General features: G+C 40.7%; 3 protein-coding genes across 3 annotated transcripts; 1 reads left to right on the forward strand and 2 right to left on the reverse strand.

Annotated features, from left to right (window-relative positions):
• The first annotated feature begins 1563 nt into the window (after positions 1-1563).
• On the forward strand, positions 1564-13436 carry scyl2 (SCY1 like pseudokinase 2). Its single transcript, XM_083999136.1, has 18 exons — positions 1564-1683; positions 3300-3496; positions 4296-4453; positions 4905-5049; positions 5530-5679; positions 5771-5992; positions 6531-6647; positions 6764-6889; positions 6975-7151; positions 7650-7772; positions 8106-8219; positions 8363-8495; positions 8590-8708; positions 8829-8929; positions 9146-9215; positions 9366-9452; positions 9569-9691; positions 10390-13436. The coding sequence occupies exons 2-18, from the start codon at positions 3320-3322 to the stop codon at positions 11050-11052; spliced, it is 2805 nt and encodes a 934-aa protein (XP_083855262.1). The 5' UTR covers positions 1564-1683; positions 3300-3319; the 3' UTR covers positions 11053-13436.
• A 230-nt stretch (positions 13437-13666) lies between these two features.
• LOC311006627 (uncharacterized protein) lies at positions 13667-18522 on the reverse strand. Its single transcript, XM_083999484.1, has 13 exons — positions 18482-18522; positions 18375-18394; positions 18221-18257; positions 17512-17641; positions 16495-16639; positions 16259-16379; positions 16085-16163; positions 15677-15818; positions 14947-15052; positions 14758-14830; positions 14471-14534; positions 14178-14292; positions 13667-14080 (listed from the first exon to the last, which is right to left on the reverse strand). The coding sequence occupies exons 1-13, from the start codon at positions 18495-18497 to the stop codon at positions 14019-14021; spliced, it is 1110 nt and encodes a 369-aa protein (XP_083855610.1). The 5' UTR covers positions 18498-18522; the 3' UTR covers positions 13667-14018.
• A 909-nt stretch (positions 18523-19431) lies between these two features.
• On the reverse strand, positions 19432-25097 carry LOC311006958 (uncharacterized protein). The gene is made up of 10 exons (XM_084000024.1): positions 25003-25097; positions 24029-24120; positions 23730-23931; positions 23419-23563; positions 23155-23287; positions 22942-23062; positions 22751-22823; positions 21115-21217; positions 20905-21025; positions 19432-20635 (listed from the first exon to the last, which is right to left on the reverse strand). The coding sequence occupies exons 1-10, from the start codon at positions 25019-25021 to the stop codon at positions 20574-20576; spliced, it is 1071 nt and encodes a 356-aa protein (XP_083856150.1). The 5' UTR covers positions 25022-25097; the 3' UTR covers positions 19432-20573.
• Positions 25098-25885: the final 788 nt, after the last annotated feature.

Genomic DNA, 25885 nt, shown 5'->3' on the forward strand with positions numbered 1-25885 from the left:
TTTTACATATTAAGTGAAGAATACTACTGGTATGGCAGCCATTTTGTTTCTTGTTTTACTGTAGTGTGCCATAGCGTGGCTGAGGAAAATACTGAAACACTAATGTAGCTGAATGAAGTATAGCACAGTGTGTAACTTTTTTATTTTAGATGATACACAAAGATATTAATATTTTTTTGTTAAAAAATTAACTTGAAATGAAATATTATGCGTCAGCAGAAAGGACACGATTAACTATAGCTCAGGTTAATAAATCATGTTTTAATTATATTGGTTTTAAATGCTTTTAGTGCCAGTAACTGAATCGTCAAGTAGCTCTTAGCTGTGACTTTAGGATTTTACTTGAAAGAGACATAAAAGACACTAATTTTATCTTTGGTAAAGCAGAGTTTTTTTATTTTAATTTTTTTTATTTTACTGTTTTTAACTGATGACACTGGTTATACCAAAAGCAGTTTGCAGTCAAACCTCATGTCAGTGAGCATCTTCTGTTCTCTGCAAACAATTAAAATCATGTTAGATTGCACTTTATGATGCTGAAACATGCTTTATTTTCTGTTAAACTAACACATCCAATAAAAATGTAATTCATCTCAAACAATAATGTCCCTGTTCACATTCTTTAGTCAGTGCATGGAGTCCACAGACCTTGAACCTTGGAGTGGTTGTTAGGGATACATTAATAAAACAGTCACTGCTGTATTTTGATTACATTCATTATATTATGTCAGCAAAACAAAACCTTGAACAGTCACTATTATACTGTTCGACCAAATTATACGATTATTATTTAATAATGCTTTAGATGTATACACGTTACAAAATGGTGAAGTGCTATATTTATTCCAATTATTGTGTACTTTTAGAGCGTGCACTAATTGAATTTTTACATTACAGTTTTACTGCAGGCATTACTAGATAATAACCAAGATGAGTGCGTAACAAGCCCCATTTACTGTTAAAAATTTAGTTTTTAACCCTAAATTACAAAAATAAGCAAACGATTTAACTCAACAATATATGTTATTTGCTCTAAATCTGTGCTCTTTCTATTGTGGTGTCCAAATTTGCACTTGTTAAGAGATGTTCAATTTACATGAACATACTGAGTGGCTCCAAGTGTGTAAAAGAAAGATTTGTACAAACAAATGTACCGCCGGGAACATCAGACAAGTGCTCCATATAATTCCACATAAATCGTATCAGAAAAAAAGAATAATCAATATATTATGCAAAGGGATATGAGCAGCAGTACTAACATTATTAGAAAAATAATAATAGGCAAGTAAATAAAAAAATTGACATGGGGATAAGAAGAAAAATAAACTGATTAGACATGCTACTCCTCTTTGAAAAGATTCTCATACAGATTTGAAGTTGTGATGCTTTGTTTAGTATATAAACATATAATACATGTAATATATATTATATTTAATGTACTCTTTACATTAGTGTGTAAAAAAAAGAAAGAAAAAAAAAAGAAGCCACTCAGATGACGAGGACGCACCTGACGCCATCGAAAACCCCGGAAGTAGGTTGTTAGTTCACTAGCGCACTGAGCTAACTCATTTCGTCTGCTGCTGGAAGACATGGGGGCTGTGTTTCACAGCTATTACTGACAGCGCTGCTGCCGAGAGTCCACATATCACAAGAAACAAAGCGGAGAGGACCTTTCATATTGAGGTAAGAAGCCGGAGGGGCTCTCTGGGGGGAAGTTTTGCACGGAAACAAGTGGTGTTTGAAGATAATAATGACAGCGATGTTAGTAACGTCAGTGTCTACTGGCTAGTTACGTTAGCTTTGACTACCGATGTCTGTTAGTGGGGAGAAAAAAGCCTTTCACGGATTACAGCGGTGATGCCAGTCTCCAGGCCTGCAAAGACAGATAAAAGGGTTAAAAAATAAAGAAAAAAGAGGTTTATAAAGGTAGTTGTTGACGGTTAACGGCAGTGTTGTGCTAGTTGTGATGGGACAGGCTAAACCACAGCTGAGCTAACTGAGCTAACATCAAAGCATGTCGCAACCGACACTTTTACATGATGACAGTCACAGGAAACGACAAATACAACATTTAAAAATACTTAAACTGAAGAATGAGGTGAATATTGTGATAAAACAAAGCGATTAACCTGGGTTTTCTTTATTATTAGTGTTATTATACGGCGGCTAACGTGCTAATGAGTGTGCTAGGCCAGGTGAGCTGTGAGCTGCAGGTGACTGTCTCTCAGTTTACCTCTGGGCAACTGGTGTCGACTGATGTCACCTCATGCAACGTGAATAGACTGCTATTGTAAAAAAGAAAAACGTTATTGCAACGTAGGGGGAAAAAAAACCTTTAAACTTGTTGCTGATAAAAGCTTTTTTGGCTCAAGCTTAAAAAAGTTATTGATTAATAATTAAGACTTGTTACCAGCAGGGCTCTGCATCTGTTATACAATAACTCTTATTTGGCTTTGTCTGCGTGGCCCCTGTGTCTATCATGAAGTGAGTAATGAACAATGACACAGTTATTGCTGCTACAGTGTTTTCTGCTCATTCTTCCATAGATGAGTAATTCAGGCTAGAAATACCTGCTTTGACTATTATGATGATGATGATGATGAGCACAGTTTCACATCTTCATAATGAGGTTGAATTGTTTCGGACTGCACCAGAAATGTACAAAATTTAGGGGAGAGAAAACTTCAACAAAGCTGACAGCATCCAATGGAGCTGTGCTGATAGACTACATAGGTTTCCAGGTTTTTTTTTTTTTTTGTAGTGGCATATTGTTAGATCAGTTGGCACCGGCTGAGCATACACAAGCTCTGGGGGTGGATGGGGGTGGGTGGGACTGTATATAGCACAAGCAGGAGTTCCCATTAACAGAATTGGTTATGGTACGTGTTGGCAGAGACCTTCACATTTGGATATATATAGTCACTGTGCTTTTAAGTTGCTGATGTGTTGTGGGGAAGGAGAACATAACTATGGTGTGCCTGAGTTTGGCTCTGAGTCGTTTTTTTATTTATTTCTGTGGACTGCTTGGGCTATTGTGGTGCTTATTTCTGGTCAACCGGACGCTGGTGGCACTTTGATGTGCAAATTTTCAAGCAGGTGCATTGGAGTGCATGTCTAATGGATTGTTAAAGGCTTTTTGCTTTGCTAGAAAAGTGTAAACTACGGCTGTTTCTTTGAGTGATAGCAAAGACGTGTTGTTTTGACACTCAAGTGAGTCAATAACTCTCAGTGAATGCTTGTGTTTTCTGTAATTGCTTACCTGTCCTTGGTGGTCCGTCATCTGCCCTTCTTTGCACTAGCTGCCAGTTCAGGCCTGAACATGGAGTCCATGCTGAACAAGCTAAAAAGCACCGTCACTAAGGTGACAGCTGACGTCACCAGTGCTGTCATGGGCAACCCGGTGACACGGGAGTTTGAGGTTGGACGACATATTGCCAGCGGGGGTCCTGGCCTGTGCTGGAGGATCTACAATGGCACCAAGAAGTCCACCAAACAGGTGGGAGTTAATGTCAGATCAGCTTCATTTTAAAGGGATTGTTCTACATTTTGGCAAATTGGCCCATTGCCATAATCCCTATAGGAGTAGATTCGTTACCTTTAATTGTCGGTGCAAGCTATTTTTAGAACGGTGGAGCAGAGCCGTGAGCTGCTCAGAGCTAACGGAGGCTAATGGGATTTCTTGGTTTCCCTCATCAAACTCATCAAATACACAATCCATCAAATCCAAGACGCTCTGGTGGACAAGTTGTGACCTGCACATTCACCATGCTATGAGATGATCACAGAACGTTAACGAGACAGAGTTGTTTTAGAGGTAAATTCATGCAAAACCACTGTTGTGGTCTTCGGGGCAGTTGTTTGGCAAGCAGTGTCTGTATTTACCTCGAAAACAACTCTGTCTTGTAACTTCCTGTTATTATCTCATAGCGTGGTGAATGTGCAGGTCACAACTTGTCCACCAGAGCATTTTGGAGTTGTTGGATTGTGTATTTGATGAGTTTGATGAGGGAAACCAAGAAATCCCATTAGTCTCCATAGCGTAGCTCTGAACAGCTCGCAGCTCTGCTCCGCCGTTCTAAAAATAGCTTGCAACGACAATTAAAGGTAACAAACCTACTGCTATGATTGACTACAGGGATTATGGCAATGGGCCAATTTGCCAAAAATGTTGAACTATCCCTTTTAAACAGATAAATTAGTCATGGTGCAGCAGAGGATTTTTTCCTGCCAGAAATAACTGTTGCACTTGATATGACTAATTTCAGCACCTTGTTGTTTTGTCTTTGATCCGCCAGGAAGTGGCCGTGTTTGTGTTTGATAAGAAGATGATTGACAAGTATCAGAAGTTCGACAAGGACCAAATCATTGACTCGTTGAAAAAAGGCGTGCAACAGCTGACCAGACTGCGTCACCCCCGTCTCCTGACTGTGCAGCATCCTCTGGAAGAGTCACGGTGATTAACACACACACACACAAACACACACAAACACACACACGAGCACATAGACCAAGGACAAATTGGATGAGTCACACCTCAAAGAGGGGACCTGACATTCAAGAGAAGAAAAAAAAATTGATAACAGATCTGTTTGTCTGCCTCTGTCTGCGCGTTTGTGAGCGGAGGCTTGTCATCATCAAAAGAGTCTATAGATTACCACATGAATAATGCACACACACCCTCTGGGGGAAAATATGGTTTTCTTCTGCTTCCTTTCTTTCTACTTCTCTTTTTTCTAACTTCCACCTAGGGCTGCTCTCAGCACACAGTACTCTTCTGTCTCTGTTTTTTTTTTTTTGCCTTTGGTCGTGTCGTTAATTGTCTGTGTCTGATGAAGAATAATAATAACAGCTTAACATTTAATGAGCTGTTATCTGATGTCATTCCCTCTGTGTGTGGCCCTCAGAGACTGTCTGGCGTTCTGCACAGAGCCAGTGTTTGCAAGTCTGTCCAACGTGCTGGGCCAGTGGGACAACCTGCCCAGCCCCGTGCCCAACGACATCAAGGAGTACAAACTGTATGATGTGGAGACCAAGTACGGCTTGTTACAGGTGAGAGAGAGACGGCAGAGTGACACACATTGTTGTTCATCATCTACCTACAGTACAATCCTCGGTCTGTTGATGTTTTCACAGAATAGAAGAAGTTGTCTTCATTTCTACGAGCACACTAAATCCTAGTTGTCTGGCAGGTTTCAAAACCATGTAGTCAACATGTGGAAGTCCACATGCTGTTGCTTCACCCTTCACAGTTTATGCTGTTGTCTGACATGCCACAGTTTGTATTGGTTGAAGAAGGGGATTTATAGCTCAGAAGGCTGGAGAATACCTGTAGCGTTTATAGAGTTGTGGTTACACTGCTTATTTTGCAACTGCATAATACTCCTAGGATTATTACAGAGTCATGATCACATACACATGCACATACAGGTTTATCCCGGATGTTTGCTTTGCTATTCAGTGGCTGTTTTTCTGTTTCTATCCATCATGTTCTTAATTTTCCCACATGTTTTTATTTTTCTGTCTCCTCAGATCTCGGAGGGTTTGTCTTTCCTCCACAGCGGGGTCAAAATGGTCCATGGCAACCTGTGTCCAGAGAACATCATCCTCAACAAGAGCGGAGCGTGGAAGATCATGGGCTTCGACTTCAGCATCTCCTCCGCAAACCCCTCAGAGGCCGAGGTATTTGTTCCCTCTGTACTTCCTGCAAGAGGCTCTGACAAACTGACCTCCAGCTGTTCTCAAACTTCTCATATCCTCTCATCCCCTTCAGCCCAAATACACATGTAAAGAATGGGAACCCAACCTGCCTCCACTCTGCCTCCCCAACCCCGAATACCTGGCCCCCGAGTACATCCTGTCTGTCAGCTGCGACGCGGCCTCGGACATGTACTCGCTGGGCGTGGTTGTGCATGCACTCTTCAACGAGGGCAAGCCTGTTTTCCAAGTCAACAAGCACGACATTTTTAAGAGTTTCAGCAGGCAGCTCGACCAGGTGAGTGGAGGTGTGCGAAATGTGGAAGCACAACAAATGGCCGGACTGACTCATAGTCGCGGTAAATCTTTTATAACCGCTCGTAGCGCAGGCAGATGTCTTGTCCACACCAAAGAATGTTTGAAATAACATATTTGATGATAGCGCCATGACTCACAGGGTGTGAAGCACACACTTCAAAAAGGTGCTAGATCAAACAGGTTAAAGGGAGCCAAAAATAAGAAAATTATCAGCTCACGGTGCCAATAGCTCCCAGAAATGTATTAAAATGGCAATGTTTCTATCTGATCTTCTTCAGGCAACAGAACATTAGCATTTTATTAAACTTCTAGGAGCTATTACCACAGTGTCCCATTTTTGTGTCTGTGTGACTTGACACTGCTGCTTCTGCTCCAAACTAAAGTGTAATTTCTTTTATAAAGTCATTTTGTGCATCACAGATTCTTTAAAAAAAAAAAAGATGTGTGCTGTATTTTAAAAATGTCAAACACAGAGTTTTTTTTTTCTCTTTCTTGACTTTTGTCTTTTCTAACTGTAGCTGAGCACCATGAATCCAGCGCTGCTCAACAAGATCCCCGAGGAGGTGCGGGAGCACGTCAAAATGCTGCTCAGTGTCACGCCTAATGTGCGGCCTGACGCAGACCAGATGACCAAGGTTTGCCTCGTTACAAGCTACTCATGCATTAACATGATTTACGTCAACCGTTTGAAATGTTTTCTGACTTTTATTTGATGACGCATCGCTTATTTTCTTTGCTCTGTGTGATTCAGATTCCGTTTTTTGACGACGTGGGCGCTGTGACTCTTCAGTACTTTGACTCCCTCTTCCAAAGGGACAACCTACAGAAGTCTCAGTTCTACAAAGGCCTCCCCAAAGTGCTGCCCAAGCTGCCCAAGGTGAATGCTCGTGAAGTGTTTGCAGTGAAATCGTGCACAAAATAAGACGCTTCTCCAACTCAATTCCTTATTCCTGTTTTCACAGAGAGTGGTCGTCTATCGGATTTTGCCGGCGTTGACCTCCGAGTTTGTCAACCCGGACATGGTTCCCTTTGTGCTTCCCAACGTGCTCCTGATCGCCGAGGAGTGCACCAAGGACGAGTATATTCGTCTCATCTTGCCCGACCTCACACCTGTTTTCAAGCAGCAGGAGCCTATTCAGGTAGGCAGAGCAGTGCAGTGGTCCACCAACACCACCGATTGGCTGTAACTTTATAATCTAAGCATGTTTTACTAAGCACACACAAAAAATCCTCTATAAAGTTGTTTTCTCCCCTCTGGCGGTTTTTAAGTTTGAGATTTTGAAAGTGACATGAACCAGTAAAATACGACCTGACTAAAAGTGCATGCTCTGTGTGTGCTCAGTCTGTTGCTTTATCAAGACGTGTCTTTCTCTGTATCTTTCTTTCCATGCCTCCTCAGGCTAGTAATATGGTGAGTGGTTTCTGTTGTGAATAAGCCCCAGTTACATCAGCTCCAGTAGTGTATCTGTTGTGTTGTTGGCGTTGTGCTACTAAAAGCTGTACTAATGCCACTGCAGTCACAGTCTGTCCTCACCTTCACTTACTCCCATACTCACAAAGAGAAAATGCAAAATACAAAAAAAACGCTCTCTTGCTTTTGACTCTTGGTTTCCTAACTGTGTCTCTGTGCTGTGCAGATCCTGCTGATCTTCCTGCAAAAGATGGACCTGCTGTTGACCAAAACGCCACCGGAGGACATTAAGAACAGTGTGTTGCCGATGGTCTACCGAGCTCTGGAAGCACCTTCAGTACAGATCCAGGTGCAGTTGCTCAGTATGAACTTGAAACAGTTAAAGACGGTTATTATTAATCACCAAATAAGTCATGACCATGATTTTTAAAATGGCCAAATCTATCAAAAAAATACATTTTTAGACTTGTTTTAGACAGAATAGTTGCCAGTTTTTTACTTCACTGTTGTGTATTTTTAGCGCCCACTCACAAATCTTGGAACATTTTTATTTTATTTTTTGTCCCCTGCTGGTGCTGTTTGTCTCTTTTTAGTGTTATCTTGAGAGAACAATAAGGACGGATGCTGTATTTGGCATCATAAAAGTGTCACATTTCATAACATCTTATCTGTGGCTTTGCAGGAGCTGTGCCTGAACATCATCCCAACATTTGCCAACCTGATTGACTACCCGTCCATGAAGAACTCCCTCATCCCTCGGATCAAATCAGCTTGCCTACAGACCTCCTCGCTAGCTGTGAGTCTTTATTAGCTTTTCTCTGCTCTCATCTCCTATGTCTTTGCTTTTGCCCTTGTCTCTTACTTCCTCCACTGCCTGCAACCAGCTGTGTTTGTATTCCGACTTTGTCTTCATGTGCATTTTCTTTTCTTACTGTATAGGTACGAGTCAACTCCCTGGTGTGTCTGGGGAAGATTTTGGAGTATCTAGACAAGTGGTATGTCATCGATGAGATCCTGCCCTTCCTACAGCAGATCCCCTCCAGGGAACCAGCGGTACTCATGGGCGTTCTTGGTAACTGGGCTCTCTGCTCCACCTCTCAAACACTTCAGCTCCCTATGGATTTACTTAATGATCAATTATTCACCTTCCCTTTTCCTCATTTTAGGAATCTATAAATGCACCTTTACCCACAAGAAGCTGGGCATTCCCAAAGAGCACCTTGCCTCCAAGAGCCTGCCCCACCTCGTCTCTCTTAGTATAGACAACAACCTCAACCTGAATCAGGTACTGCACAGCCAGCACACCTTTTACTTCAATAACATTAATAACCAAATGGTGGTTTATACATTTTATATAATCTGCTTTACTGTCTTTAAATGATCTTATCTGTGATCTGTGTTTCAGTTCAACTCGTTCATGATGGTCATACGGGACATGCTGAGCCGCATGGAGGCTGAACACAAGACCAAGCTGGAGCAGCTGCACGTCATGCAGGAGCAGCAGAGGTATCTGTGTTGATTCAATTCTCCCTGCAGAGTCGACTCTGTCTTTGGTTATTAGCCACATAAACATGAATATTAATGGGAAGTACAAATTAGATAAGACATTGGGGAATTGGATTTCTAATGAACAGTCACTACTGATCACATTAATAGGATGATAGTAAAATTTTCCATTCAAATTCCTTCCTTTTTCTGATTTTCATTGCCGTCTCTTAACAGAAGTATAAACATTACAAACCCTGGGGGCCAATCAGAGGAGACCAAGAGCCCACCAAGCTCTGGCAACCAGGTAAGAAGTCAACAGGTCAAAGATCATGGGTATCCTTACTGAGAGAAATGTCTTTTTTTTTTGCTTTAAAAGACCCTGAACAGACTGGAGGTGTTTTCCTCTCTGTGCAGCGGTGATTGCTTTCACCTCTTTGCATTTTTCTGCTTTCAGATTGATGATATCTTTGGTAGCACGGGGGTTAATGGGAAAGAGAATGGATCTGCGGCAGCATCGTCAGCAGCCTCGCAGCCTAACAGGGTATGGAAATGATTTCACACCTCATTTCCAGGAAATCTCACCTTTGCTTATTTAGAATGTAGCGCAGCCTGTTCATCACGCGCTCTCTCTGTCTCTCTTCCTCTGAACCGCCCTAGATGTCTCTGACTCTAGAGGAGAAGCAGCGATTGGCTAAGGAGCAGGAACAAGCAGCCAAACTGAGGAGCCAGCAGCCGTTGGCGCCGCAGACTATCAGACCAGCCGCCACCACCAACTCACAGGTACAAACAGCACACAACACAAAGTCGTGCTCGAACGCCTCACGACCTGTGACTAGGGATGTCACGATTATTGTCAGAGAAATAATCACGGTATTACGATTATCACGATTATCACGATTAATTATGCATTGATTTATTTCACAGCACTATTAACGTGTAAAATGAAATATAGTTAAAACATACTAATTATAAAATATTTTAAATATCTATTAAAATATGACCAATTATTAATCCGCCAGGGGAAGTGTCATTGATACCAAATGTTTAAGTTAATTTTAATCTTTTTTTTTAAATTACAAATGACACTCTAGCATTTGTAGCTTTTGTATTAATGTATTTTGTATACAGTTTTTAAGGTAAAAGGGGTAGGGGTATATAAGCTATGGCTTCTACCTACCTACACCCTTTCGGTTATATAAGCTTGATATATACCGAAATAAATAAATAAATTCATTTAAATTCCTACCAATTCAGTGTTACTTTAGATAAATGGACCAGTATCTGTGCATTTACCTTTACTTTGGCGCACATCTGCCAACACGGTTCATACATGATCTTTTTTTTTTAAAGTGACGGTATTTAGGAATCTTTGCGACCAATTAATTGTGGCGTTTAATACCGTGATACTGTAAATTGTGAAAACAAGTAATTGTGACATCCCTACCTGTGACTAAACCTCCTCCTGTTTAACGTTGCAGACCAAGGATCTGACCAGCAGCCTTCTCAACAGCATGACGTCACTGAACAGCCTGTCTCTGGCCAACGCGGCGCGACCGGCCGCCGTGCAGGGCGCCACTATCGCTGCCTTCCCCTCCGCCGCCCCCATGGTCGGCTCCATGGGTGCCTCGGTCTCCAACGGCTTCAACCCGCCGATGGGCTTCCACGCAGCAGGAGGAGGAGGCGGCGGCGGCGGCATGGCGATGGGCATGCGGCCCGCGGGCCCTGGCCTCTACGGCGGCATGCCCACCGCCACCAGCACCCCGAACTTTGGCGCCCTCACGCAGAACCAAGCGACCATGGCGCAGTCGAACAAAGCCCCCGATCTGTCGGCCTTGGACAATCTTTTTACATCCAACAAGCCCAAAGTCACCCTCAACCAGATGGGTCCGCCGGTCGCGGCGCCCGGACCCGGCGGCGCCCCGTGGCTCAATCAGTTCGGCTCGGCCCAGAACGCTCAGACTCCGATGCCGGGCGCGGCGGTGGGAATGGGAGGGGTGCCGAGCGGGTTCGGGATGCAAGCGAACCCCTTTTTCAGCCCGCAGAACTTTTCCCAACCGGCCGCCGCCGCGCCGAGCATGAACCAAAGTGGAATTAAACATAGCGCATCCGTCAACAACGACCTGAAGGATTTATTTGGCTAATTCTAAGATGAAAATGGAAAAAAAAAAGACACCGGGTTGAGTTTATTCTTTTATTAACTGTGGACGAAAGGAGAGGCTGAAGAGACTCTGGTTGAATGTGAAGATTTACTAGAAAAATCCTTTACAGAATGTCGCAGTCTGTGTTTTTAATCTGACCTGGTTTAGATCTGAATCTTGCTCACAGTCGGCCGGCGAGTCGTTCGCCCGCACCCGATTTCCATTTCTACTTGACCAGAAGGACAAATAGCTCGGGGGGCTGTGGTGGTGGTTGTGGTGGGAGGGGGGTGGGGGTGGGGGGACGACAACTTCTTCTATGCTGTGCTCTTTCAAAATGCTGGGGGTTTCCTACTGTTTTTGTACTTGACAATGACATTATTGGGAGTCCAAATGCCGTGGGTTGAGGTGAATCCCAACTCAGTTTATTCAGGAAGGTTTTGTGTTCATTTCATGAATGAATGACTGAGTGGATCGAGTGAATTTCACCTCCTGAACAAGTTGCATCACAATCACCCGCAAACAATTGGCAGATAAATGACGGGTGACAAAACAAAACAAAACAAAAAGAAAAAAAAAAGGCCTAAGTGCCGCACATCTGCTCACTTTTCAAGCTTCTGTACCGTTTTATGGTTCCTCCAGACTATTTTTAGGATTTGCTGCATGTCTAAAGTGATCAGAGGGTTGGCTTGAAAACAAATACTGCACACACACACACACCAAAACGTTCGAGTGTAGCACCAACGAGCCGGCGGTCACTGATCTGCATCCAGGAGGCTCCTCCGTGGAGACTTCCTGAAAGGAGGAGAAGGGAGGGGGTAGTGGGGGGGGGGTTGCAGTTTTACTGGGGCAAACGGAGTAACCCCCCCCCCTCCCTCATCCCTCTGCAGTCCATCTCCATGGTAACTGTTCTCCTGCTGCAGCATTTCCATTTATTTTGAGAACACAAACTGGACTTATGATCCAGTTTGTGTTTCCTCATTGTTCTTGTTGACATGAGAGGAGGAGGGTTCGTTTTGTCCGGTCAAAGTTGCTGAAACCATTTCACCTCCTTTTCTTTTCTTTTTTTAGTAACAACAAGAACAAAAAAAGAAAAACATGTGACATCTGTTTGAATCTGTAAATGCAGCGTGAATGACTCATGTGTCTGAGGATGTGTGGAGTAGCTATTACAAGCAGTGTCCTTTTTTTTCTTCTTTTTTTTCAAAGATGCGGATGCTGAAAGCGATTTAAAAAGGACCATATGCGCTGCTTAGGCTCTTGTGCCTTACATGGCTACATGTGAAAAACCAGACAGACAGCTTCCATCTGTTACCCAAGTATTAATATTTTCCCTCTCAATCAGCTGTCTGCCCTTTTTGCTTCTCAAATTACTTACTTGCTTTCTTGCATGTTACTGAACTGGACCACTTTTTATTTTCTAACAATTCCTAATTACTCAAGTGACCAATGGCGTTAAATTTCACACATCCAGCTCCGGGATTTACCCTGATGAGTTTTTATTTTTTTTGCTTTTGCTTTTTTAAAGGAGTGTCGAATCTTGCCGTGTATAATTTCTGTTGATCAATTTGTACAGTGAAGAAGATATCACTATATATTTTGATTTCAGCACTTTCCAGCTGTCAGAGGACCCGTGCTGGCGACATTATGTTATGAAGTGTAAATATATAGTTATTTAAAAAAAATAAAAAAGAAGAAGCTATAGCTCTGTGAGGGCCTTGGCATTTTTATGTTCTTGTGATAATGGTTAAGAGGCCTTAGATGAGTCGTGTGCAATAATCCTTATTGGTTGTTGAGGGTGCATATCGATCGATGTGTCCTTACCTTCATCTCCATTGACCTACAAGAACTAATAATAGGACTGTCTTGATTTTTCTAAACAGCTTAACATCAATGTGTACTCATTCTAAATCTTGTTTTTTGAAGGAAATGACACCGTTTTAGGGTTTTTAGATGCACCTCGGTCACACTGTGTTTCTGCTGACAATGATTGTTGTTAACATGCTGAAGTGTAACGTCTTTAATCGGATTCTGTTTCTGTGTAAAAAAAGAAAAACCACGAGGTGAGATTAAACCTTTCTCTCCGGCCGCATGGCAGTGTTACCGCGCTTGTGAATTTGGCTCTTCAGGTTCTGTTTGTTTTTCTTCTCTTTTTTTAAATTTTCTTCTCATACACGACTACAAAAATGTCTGCGATCGTCTTCATCTGTAGATCGACGTAGCCTACAAATTATAGTATGTGGCAGTTTTCATTTTCATTTAGTCACAAAACGGGACGAGATCCTGGCAGAACCCCCAAAGCAGAAAACCTAAATCTTATTCTTCTACGAGATCGTTTGTATACTACTACTGCTGTCATATGTGTAGTGTGGCCCGTGTTTTCTGTGTTCAGGTGCTGGTTTCTGAAATGGTTCAATGAAAATCTGTACATATAAAGGAAAGTACACAATCTAACACTCTCAAAGGTTGTGGTCTTTTTTTGTGCAACGGCTTTTAGACCCTTGAGTTCAACAAAGAAAGAAAGGAAAACAAACCACAAACTGCTTACAAGGCATTGCATTACATTAAGGGAATTTTAATATTTACACTTGATTCAAGTGGCAGCGTCACATGAAATATCAACTTCTCTTTGGTTTTAGGTTTAAAGAGGTATCTTGTCAAAAAGTAAACATTGAAAACAGTTCAAAAGTGGCAGAATTCATGAACAATGTAGGATTTTATAAGGCAGTGTTACATGAAAAAAGTATCAACAATGTTTCATCAGATACTTTTGGAAAAGGCCAAAGTGCTGCAGATAAAATGATACACGTCTTTTCCTTCACCTTCAAGTAAATGTCCCACGTTAAGATCATCAGAGAGCAGAGAGGAAGCAGCTTAAGGAAAAAAAAACATTCATTTTCAGTATAAGATTCAACCTGAGAGGAGCAATTATCTAAATCCACTTGAGTCAGCCTGAGTGAACTCTGGATCCGTCACTGGTTGAGTCGTCGCACCGATCTGGTGGTGGTAGTGGACAGGTTCTTCTGCGTCATGGCTGTAGTAGGAGACATGGTGCCGATTATTTAGACATAAAAAAAAAAAATCAAGGTTGTGACAACAAAAAGGGACGACGTCCATGTTGTGCAGCTCACCTGAGAAGTCCAGCTCGTAGCTGAAGCTCTTGGTGTTAAACTTCATTGAGCCCGACGGGTTCTGTTGGTACTGGAGCTCGATATCCTGACTGGAAATGCTGCAGTGACGAAAACTCTGCACAACACAGAAAAGTGTGGTTAGCTCGCTCATATATCAATGCATTTTGAGCAGTACATCAGTGATTTTAACAATTACTGTGCCTAAATAACTGCTAACATAGCTGTCAACTTATTATTATTCTCAATCTTATTTACTACTGAATATTATCGTTATTTAGACATTTTTGTCTTACTTTGGAGTAATCTTTCCACATCCCATCGATATCCTGAAACTGCCACCGTGGCGTCGTGCTAAGACTGCAGTGGAGAGGAATCACAGTCGGAAACATTTGCATCTTTAATGCCATGCAAATAAGATGTGTGGTTGACATAGATAATACATGAGATATTCACATATAAATAGTAACACATTACACAGCTCACTACAGGACATGTTTGAAATTTAATTCGTAGAGCAAAGGGGAAGTTGTGCACCTTTTACTTTGTGATTCATTTCTTTCAGAATAACGAGTCTCTTTACCTGCTGTTCCCGTTGTTTAAAGTTCTCCTCACTGCTCTCCTAGTCCCGATTCGGTCATTGACTTGACCCATACCTATGAATACGAAAAAATGTTAATAGTATGTTAGTGGCAAATGAAACAGGAAGCTGTTTTTTTCTTTGGTTGAAGCTGAGGAGCGATTTCTGATGATCTGTGAGAGTATGTATTACTTGGAAAGTCCAGTGTGTAGGAGTATCTGTTGACCATGAAGTGAAGCTGGCCCTGTGCGTTCATCTGGTACTGTGCCTCAATGGCCGTGCTGTCAAAGGAACATATCTACACACACACAAGCACAAATAGAAACACTTTATTAAACCACTGAATGAGACTGAAGTGAAATAATCATCTTCTTTTCTGCTTTATTATTATTATTACTAAAAATCTTAACCCTGCATCCACTTTGAAATGTATTCTTTTACACTTTACTATCCCCAGATAATATTTTTGAGGCAATTACAAAAACTACTTGGAAATTAAGGCGTAAAATTGTATAGGTTGCTTTGATTTAATTACATTTATCTGAATCCTTTTGTTATTTATCCCTCTTTTTGCTCTTTTTTTAAAAAGATATCTTTATCACTTTTTCAATTTATACAGAAAAAAGCTTCATACAAGAGCATAAAAACGCCTTATACTACACAGAACAGATGGTGAACAAACAAAGAGAAACAACAAAATAATCATCTTAAGATGTGTTTGCAGTTCGACCACCAGATGCCACTGCTGACTGATATTATTTATTTACCAGGGGGACACAGGGAAGAATGAAAGTTGAACATCTTTATGAGACAAACTGGTGAGTTAAGTTTCAAAATATCCAGTTGGAAGTAAAAACAAAACTATAACGATACATTTTTTGTTTCACTTTTAAGCTTCTGCTCTTTTAGATGCTCCACTTACATGTGCTTGGTATTCTGTCCATTCCCCTTCCTCTCCCATGAATTCCCACTTGTAACTTCCATTAGTGAGCTGGGAGAAGGAGGACGAGGAGGAGGAGGAGGAGGAAGAGGAGGAGGGCAGCAGGACTGAGGCGGACACAGGGCTGCAGAGACATGAAGACACAATCACACAGGTTCTATTATAATGGATTTTCTAATCAATAAATTAATCCTAATAGAGCCTCACTGCAGAGATTACACTCTCCTTGTCGCCATCTCTTCATCTAGACTCTATATATATACTGATTTAAAATTATGTTTGTTTGTCAGTAGACAGCTCAGAAGATTAAAAGTGAAATTATTTGGGGGTTCAGATTCAGAAAGCACAAACATCCAAAGCAGGAAAGAGACAGTTTGAGGATCGACTCACCTTGCAGCGGTGGAGGAGAACTTGGGTCGCCTGCGGACGTTCCTGCACACGCCCGTGGTGCAGTTTGTCTGGGTCATGGCTGCAGAGTGAAGCACCGTCAGTTAGATTTAGCTCAGTAATTGATCACAATGATTGAAATAAATTACTGCTAGGTAAAGTGAGCTAATTACACACCGGAGAAGTCGAGTCTGTAGTTGTTAGGTCCCACTGTGAAGGTGAAGATCCCCCGAGGGCTGGCAGCGAACTGACTCTCAACGTCTCTACTGGTGACTGATGAGGACAACGTGGTGGAGCCCTGAGAGGAGGAAGAGGAGGAGGAGGAGGGGGAGGAAGATTAATCAAGACTGCACATGGAGATGTTAAGATTTGTAAAAAAAAAAAAAGCCAGTGATTATCATTCTCCTCCTCACCTGGGATCCATATTCCCGCCACAGCTGATCGTCTCTGAAGTACCAACCCACTTCTTCAGTTTGACCCCGGGGGACGAAGCTCAGTCTCTGGACCTTCAGATGTGAGTTGCAGGTCTGCAGCTTATCAAAGTCAATGAACACAGACCTGGGGAGATACCAAACTCAGTTAGATCTAAATTCAACACAAAACTCATCCATACACAGAGATGTTATTTATACTAGAGCTTTGGTTGGTTGGAGTCTAAGTTTCAATAGTGAATTCAAGTCTCTTAAAGGGATAGTTCACCCAAAATTCAAATTGCACTCATTATCTAATCACCCTCATGTCGACTAAGGGCTGGGAGAAGTCCTCCGTGGCTTCTCTGAGTTACAGGGGGTCTCGGCGTAGCTGTGCATATCCATATAACGGTTGCAAATGCATACCAACTGTCTTCGTAACAAAAAGACACACCAAAAAACATCCAAATACCTCCATAGTGCTCTTGTATTGAAGCCCCAAAATGCGAAATTGGTCTGAAAAAAATTAAATAAGTCTATATTTCAAGCTTGTTTGCAGTGGAAGCTCCTCTTCCTGGTCCGTCCAAATCTCGCTTATCGACTTATTAAATTTTTTTCGGAACAAATTCGCATTTTGGGGCTTCAATACAAGACGGACATTACATACGAGCAGTATGGAGGTATTAGGATGTTTTTTGGTGTGTCTTTTTGTTACAAAGAAAAGTGGTATCCATTTGCAACCGTTATATGGACATGCACTGCTATGCCGAGACCCCCTGTAACTCAGAGAAGCCACGGATAACTCTGAAACTTCTCCCAGCCCTTAGTCCATATGAGGGTGAGTAGATAATGAGATTGAAATTTCAATTTTGAGTGAACTATCCCTTTAAATATTAATTCTAAGATTTAATCCTCCTTTTAAACTTTAATAAATGCTTCCAAAATAAAAATCCTGAATTTTTTCTGTCCAATCTGACCAACAACTGAAGGTTACGACCGGTTAAAAGTCACACGACTGACCCTTGGCTGGTGTGGATGGTGATTCCTTTAGCTCCAGGTTGGCAGTAGTGGGTCTCAATCACATGGTCATTGTCAATTTTGAGCCACCGAAGTCCGTGCAGCAGCTGCCACTCATAATGTTTCCCATTGACTGAGACATAAAGGGACAAAATATCCTGTTACAACATGTGTTCCCTTGATTTACATAAAGCCTGACCAAGCTTTGACAAACACAGGTGTCAAGTCTTAAACCAGCCTGAGGCCGGTTAATGTTTGACACTGACTGTTTATGTCTTTACTGTTTACTGGTGCAGGTGTGGTGATAAATACTTTAACCCTGATTCTGTCCGGCCTTTGTTAAACCCACACACTCATTATAGGAAGCTCATGAAAAAATGGGAAGAAAAGATTTGTCAGAGGCATTTTAGTAAAAAGCCAATGAGTCCATCCACCATCATTATAATGGAAAGAGTAGGCTATATACAGTATATTGAATTGTATAGATAAAGTTGTCTAAACTTCTCAAATAAGTAGCAAAGAAAAATATTCATTATTTCTCATTATAGCCTATACTGTAAGTCACTTTTATGCGTTTGAATGTAGTTAGTTGCACTTGCTTTCAATTCCCTCTACCTCATCGAAGATAAGAATCAGCTGAAAGGATCGATCTCAGGCCTACATGTTAATAATCAATAATAACTGTGAACTTGAATGGTCTTGTCATACGAACCTGGTTCCTCTTGCAAAAACCAGCCATCATCATCTTCCTGCGAGTTACACATAGGTATAAAGAGCAGATTTAAAGAGTTTACAGATCACGAAGTCCGTTTGAAAACTTTTCGACAGGCAGAAATCAAAATCAATAATCTATAATATAAACTCACCGTGCTCTGCTGATAATACACTGTAATGATAAGAAAGGCAGATTAAACATATAGCGACACATATATAGCGATAAAAAGTGGGTTTGTATGTTTGAAATACTACTTACTCGTCCTCCTCAGCATTGATACAAAGGTTTCAATTCATAATAGGCGTCGTAGCCTATTTCACTTTCGTTTTCGTGCTCAGGCCACAACAGTGACGTCTATGATCACGGTCATTTGCTGTCATTACAGCTGTATTTATAACTGAAACAGCTGTTGGAAAAGCTTGTTTCTCATGGAATAACAAGAATAAGAATACTTTTATTCGTCAATTATTTCAAAAGGACTGTGTATTTCTTTTTTTCTTGCTGTCACCTTTAAACCCCCTGATGTGTTTATGATAACACATTTATGTTATACTGTTGTATACACCTATCTTGGTCTGTATTCATCTGTGTATATACTCGTGAGTTGTTGTCAATAGAGCTAATACTAGATATAAAAGATAAAAAAAATACTGATTTATTTATTTTGGTAGATGAACATGAATCAGTTTGAAGCCATGACTTACAGTAATTCGATATATCATATGTTGGCCATATTATGTGAAATTTAAGCTTGTATAAGTATATCCGTCCGTTTATTATAGTTGGGGATTTTTGATTTGCAGCTACATTGGTATAGGCTACTCAAAATAATATTCCATCTGCATTTGTGCCATTCAGATAATACAGCTTTACTTATCAGCAGGGATACAGTGTGTGGAAACTCTTTCTCCAAAGAGCTGCTATCATTTCTTTTTTTTTTTTTTGGCTTTTCATGCCTTTATTTTGATAGGACAGTTGAGAGTGTGACAGGAAATGGGAGGCAGAGATGGGGGGAATGACATGCAGGATAGGGCCGTCCGACGCGGGACTCGATCCGGGGTCACCTGCAGTGAGGACTACAGCCTCAACACATGGGGCGGGTGCTCTACCAACTGAGCTAAACACCGCCCCAGCGGCTATCATTTCTCACTGACTTGAAAACAACAGAACAAAACAGACAAGATGTTTCGATGTGGGAAATATTTTTTAATGTCATTATATTTAATGCAGAATAAGGCAGAGAAGGACCCATGATTGTACTTCCAATAGAAAGCTAAATATAAAATGAACTGAGTAATTGTCGATCCACGAACACAGGGATTTGATTGCATAGTGAAGCCACTGAGTTGTAGCTTCAGAGGTAAAACCCTGCAGATCATGCACAAAATACCCTTCAATCTGCACTATCTGAGTCTTAGAGGCACTTTACATCAGGAAAGGCAGTATGTTGATATGTTGCAGCATGAATTATATAATTTTATGTCTGATCATTACAGTAATGGAGTGTTTGTTGTTGATATCAACCTGTGGCATCTCTTTGCTATGGCAGTGTGTAGGTTATGAAAAATCGCTTTACTATAAGTGTAACTGTGAGTTAGAGCTGTACACTGCTCGTTGTCCTAGTGAAATATTATAGGCAGTATTTTGGTGTGTGTTGGTAGCCTTCAAAACCGTTTGACACAATCTCCAGTCAGAGGTTTGGACACTGTTTTTTCTTTATGTTCATTACTTTCTATATCGTAGATTCACACTGAAGACATCAAAACTATGAAGGAACACATATGCAATTATGTAGCAAACAAAAAAACAGAATATGTTTTATAATTTAGGTTATTTAAAGTAGCCATATTTTGCTTTGATGGCAGCTTTGCACACGAGGTCGTCACCTGGAACTTTTTTTTCTCCAACAATTTTGAAGGAGTTCCTAGAGGTGCTGAGCACTTCTTGTCTGTTTTGCCCTCAGCATCTCAGTTGGGTTTAGGACAGGTGACAGATAACACTTTTGTGTTTACAACATAACTCCATATGTGTTCCTTCATAGTTTTGACGTCTCCAGTATGAATCTACAATGTAGAAAGTGATAAAAAACAAAGGAAAACCATTGAATGAGACTGCATCCAAACTTTCAACTGGTAGTGTATACATTAAAAAAAAAAAAAAAAAAAAAATCACACAGCCTTTGTGTCCTGAGTCCCTTTCTAATGTAAACACAATGCTCAAGTTGTCGTCATTACGCTTTTGAAAGTCAAGATTTAAAAGTCCCAAAATCAATGAATCCCAAATTAAGAGCTTATGGTATTGCACAAGTGTTTGTGGATTGTCTTCTCGGGTCCAAAATCCTCTACGCTGCTCACACCAGCACACGTTGGACCTTGCGTGAACTCTTCGTCCCGAGATTGGTTTGCGTCATTGCTGTAAAAAATAATAGGTAATAAGTGTGGCTCATAATCAAGCACTGATAATAAATCAAACTGCTATAGAGTTAAACTACACACTTTTTATTAAAAGGGATAATTTGCTCAGGAAACAGCCTCTTTAAGACCAACGTCAAATTATGGATTCATACAACATGTTATACAAGTTTGATACCACTCTTTATTATTGATATTTGCTAGAGCTTATTGCCATTTCCAGAAATTAGTCCTAGATAAAAAGTGTTTTCTTGTTACAGTATCTCTGACCTTTGAAGTCCAACTTGTAGGTATCTCTGCCCACTTTGAAGGTCATGCTGTCCTGGGGGTTCAGCTGGTACTTCTTCTCGATCTCGTCACTGCCCACTGAGCATTCAGTCTTAGTGCCGCTCTGTTGAAACAAGGCCATACTCGTATTGTGGTTCAGCTTTGCATTATCATTTAGTGTCAAAGTGAATCATTAACAAACAGATGGTTTACCCTGCGCTTGAAGACGTGCCATTTACCACTGCTCCCTTCGAACTGCCACTCTGGTTTGGTGCCCAGGGAAATGTTCCCCACACCTGCACCGACCTGAGCAGCTCTGTAACAACCACAACAGTCTGGTAAATACAGTAGGCAGCAGTGGGGTAGCATGGATAAGGCTCATACTAGAAAGTGGTCAGAGTTAGGGATAAGTTTATGCTCAGGTCAATGTAGCAGCAAATGTTGTTATCTTTGAACTGCTTCCCGTCTTTATGCAAAGTTAAGCTAACCATTTTTTTTTTATCTAACTGTCACCCAGAAACAGGGCCGGCCCTAGCATTTTGGTGGACCTAAACAAGATTTTTGTTTGTGGCCCACTCTAAACGCAAACACCAAATCACTGGTTAAAACTGAATACAGACATGTTTGATAGACAGATGTAACAATACTCATGTTTTTTATCTTCCGCTACTGAGGCCAATTTGTCCTAGAACACTGTATAAAGAAATAATTTAGGCCAAATTTTCTGAAAAATTTCAAATCCCTTGTGAAAACACTCCTTCAGTCATGAGAACAAACTCTTTTGGTGCTTGAAATAGGATATGAATACAGTAGCCTAATAGATAAGTGTAGAAACCAAGTCTAAAATGAAACTTCGTAAAATCGCCTTTTGAGCATAAATGTTGTCATTCTGGCATTCTATTTTCACCAAATGTCTCAAATGTGAGATAAAAGAAGCTGAATATTGACTTTAAAGCTTCATCAGATTTTTTAAATGAGAAATTAGCTTTTTTTCCCTCTTCAAACAAAAATATTTACTAAATAAACAGAAAACACACAATTTACATTGTTCATATCATGTGTGTTGTCACTGTGTCTGTGCTGTGTGAAAGGTAAAAAAAAAAAAAAAAAAAGTAAGAGCTACAGGTCTGTATAGAGAGCTGGAGCTGAGTTTAAGTCTGAACTTTCTCATATATATATATTTTTTAAATAATCCTGCTCATCAGATGAGTCAAAACTTTCAGCGTCTGAAGCACCGTCATCACCGCTTCTCTCTCCTAACGATTCTGCGGGTTTGAAGCTTCACCATTGTTTTAATTGACAAGTTTGGTCTCCTCTGACATCTCTCACCATGCCAGCCGCTGTAGGTAAACCATGGATTCAACCAATTACGCACAGTGAGAGGGGACGATGCGTGCACCATGCTCTGTTATTGGCTCTCAAACCCTGGCTGTGAATAACGTAGGTCATCGAGGGCGGGTGTATTTGAAAGAGGAGAGCCGACCCTCGGTCACGGGAGCAGTTAAACCGCGTTTCTACGGCGTAAAATGACCGAAATATAAACAAAAACATATCAAGACCGTTGTGTAAACGCGCGCGCCGACCTCATTGTTAAAATGACTTGAATTGAACCCCAGTACCTTCTGATCATGTGGCCCCACCCGACGGCTGTGGCCCTAAACAACCGCATAGATAGTTTATGCCAGGGGCCGGCCCTGCCCAGAAAGCAAGTGACATATAAGTGACATATAAGCACAGATCAATTTGTCTTGTTTGGCTATTTTCACTGTTTTTTCACATAGGCTATTTACCATTGAATCGATTGGAATTTGATCAATTTTTGCTCACAACAAATAAAATCCAAACTCACGCTGCTGCTTGCTGTTTGAACACCGGTCTGCGAGAAACTTTCCTCTTCTTCTTTTTACTCACCTGCCGCATTTCTAATAAAAGACAAAAAAAAAAGGAACAATGAGGTTAGTAACTGAGAAGAAACCAGCAGTGCTCTCCATATTAAAGATGTGTATTTTGTGAAAGTTGTGAGAGCATTTACTGTATCACCTTTGAACTTAATCTCGAGAGAATCAGAACCAACGTTGAAAGTGAAAGAGCCTGACGGGTTGCTCTGGTACTTCTGCTCTATGTCCGAACTCTTCACGGGAATCGATTTGCCCTTCGAATCCTGTCCAGAAAATTACCTCATCACATGGTTCAAAACTGTTGATGTTGACTCTTTAAATCGCATCCTGATACAGTATATTTGTGGTCATTTACCTTATTTCCATACTGGATCCACTTGTGACGCAAAGTGCAGTACCAGGTCCACACGGTGTTCCCATCATCCAAACGTCTCACTCTCAGGCTCTTTCCATACACTCTCATCCTCTGAAAATCGATGCTCACCGCCCTATAGAGACAGGTATAAAAATGACTGACTAAGATCACAATGGTGTCATTTCAGATTTCTACTGTAGTTCTCAATCCTTTCCCACGGTGAAACACAATAGTGAAGCATACATGTACATTTTTGGCTCTTACCCATATGGCGTGTTGTAGATTTTAATGCTTTTGGTATGAGGAAGGCAGTACTGAGCCTCGATTACTTGATCATTATCCACGTTCATCCAGGCGTTGCCATCGTTCAGCTGCCACTGGTAGTATCGGCCATCACTGAGGACCGAACCTGGTGAGAAGAAGGAAAAAAAACATCATAACATTGAGCTTTAAAATTAATTAGTGAAGATCTATGATGTTTAAATGTGTTATTATTTTATTTCAAAGGGGCATTTGTTTCAGTAAAAGTAAACCAGTTTGTCATCCAGACATCCCTTTTGTCCACTCCTCCTCACCTCTAGATGCTGACCGCTCCCGGCTACCCCCACTACCCCCACCAGAGGACTTCCTCCCTCCTCTGGGGTGATTCAGCTTACAACTGGACCCATGTCTGCAGTTTCCTTTGAGGGCATACTTGCAGACGTGCAAATAAGAACACCTGTCTCCATCCCGACAGCGGCCGTTGTTGTAGTACCTGCAGGGCTCCTTTACTTTGGACTTCAGATAAAAACATACACATTTTCATCACCATAGGTAAACAGATTCAACTTGACGTAATGATTAGGAAATCACTCAACTATGTCAATAAACCAACCTGACAATCCTCTTCATATGAATCTTCGTCACTGTCGGACTCAAAGCTTTCGTCAGAGTCACTGGATGCAGTGTAGCGGTCTTCATCTGAGTCTGGAGAGAAAAATGCCACACTTTTTTAATTAATATCTACAGTAGTGTTTGCTTATAGGCTACACATAAATGAGATGTTCAGTCTAAACGTGTAAATACTGCCAGTGTTCGCAGATCTACCATAAAATACATGTGCTGCTGCGTGTAATATGAATACACACACATGGGAGGTGATATTTCTTCAAAAGAAACTAATGGAAAAATACTTTAAGTCCTCTTATATATTCACTGTATTCATATACAGTGAATATATACATATGTATGTATTTATTTGGTCAGGTACACTCTAATACGTAACCCATGTCTCTCATTCTGCTCCTGCTGGATAACAAACTTACTTGCTGCATGACCTACAAGGAAATTAGTTGGAAAAAAGAGAGAAAAAACTACTACTTCTACGACTTGCTATCAATAATAATAATAATTGCAAATGAAAGTAAGCACGATTTCTTTCTTTTTTTTTTTACAATAGAGTATTAGGTTAGAGTGAGGCTAAATGACAACCCTGTAGGAGCAAGACTGTAAGTGTAGGAGCTTCATAAGAAACGAAAGTGAAACTTCACACTGCCTATTTCCAAACTTCTACATAGACGATGATAAATCTGTGTATCTGACTAAGAATTTAGACTCGTGTCATTCCTATTGTGTAAGAAAGCGACATATAGACAATTGTCCTGACGGTTTTGTTCTCATTTGATATGTATCGACTTTAAGTGTCCCATAAAGTAAACGCACAAACGGAAGCAACTCGAAGCAGTTTCTGCCACATATGGTTCAAATGAAAAGAGCAACGAAACGCATTTATTAAGCCGATCGACCCACAAACAAATACTGTCAACGCTGCAAGCACACAAACATATATAAAGTGTAAGATCTACTTACCGGGAGCTGCTGACGCCATTATCTGCCATATAATAGTCCTACTTTCGGTTTTTACTGTCAACACTTCATGCCAACCCAATCACACCCTCACATGGGTTATTTCCAAGAGGCTGGCTCTTCTGCTTCTGCTCAGTCATTTTCATATCATCTTTAATGTGGAAAAGCTGCCAATAATACCCTGAAATTAATAGTTCAGCATATCCCTCTGAAATAAAGTGGAGAATAATCTTATAGCCAAGTGGAAATAGCCTACTAAAAATAGAAGTAAACCTACGTCAACATTGTACACCTTCCTTTACTGGTGAACAGAAGAAGGTAGTATTGATATTTTTTATTTTCTAATCATTAATTTTTTTTTAAAATTATTAATTACCTCAATTTTATATTATGTCTAATATTAATTAATTAACCAACAAACATTTTAAATATACAGTATATTGGCTAGCCTATATAGCATACAGCTCTGGAAAAAAATAAGAGACCACTTTCACAAATGTTTCTTATTCTTATTATAAAAACCACTGCTGGGATTAAACATTGACATTATCCCACAAAAACTGATTCATAAACTCTTCCTGAGTTAAAATATTCTTGCTGTGTTGTTTAGGAATAAATATGAACATGTTTTCTTTGCATTATTATTATTATTCAAGGTCTGAAAAGACTTGATATTTTTTGTTATTTAGACTAGTTAAGTCATTTTCAGCCAATAAAAGCTGATCATTTTGGGAGTGGTCTCTTAATTTTTTCCAGAGCTGTATATTTAAAATGTTTGTTGGTTAATTAATTAATTAATTAATTAATATAAAAAACTTTAGCCTCGAGGTTCATTGTGTAGTGCGCTAAACCCGCCGCACCGCTGGATGGCGGTAGTGAGCTGACT

The sequence above is a fragment of the Trachurus trachurus genome (assembly GCF_905171665.1).
Source record: "Trachurus trachurus genome assembly, chromosome: 23".
Classification (NCBI taxonomy): domain Eukaryota; kingdom Metazoa; phylum Chordata; class Actinopteri; order Carangiformes; family Carangidae; genus Trachurus; species Trachurus trachurus.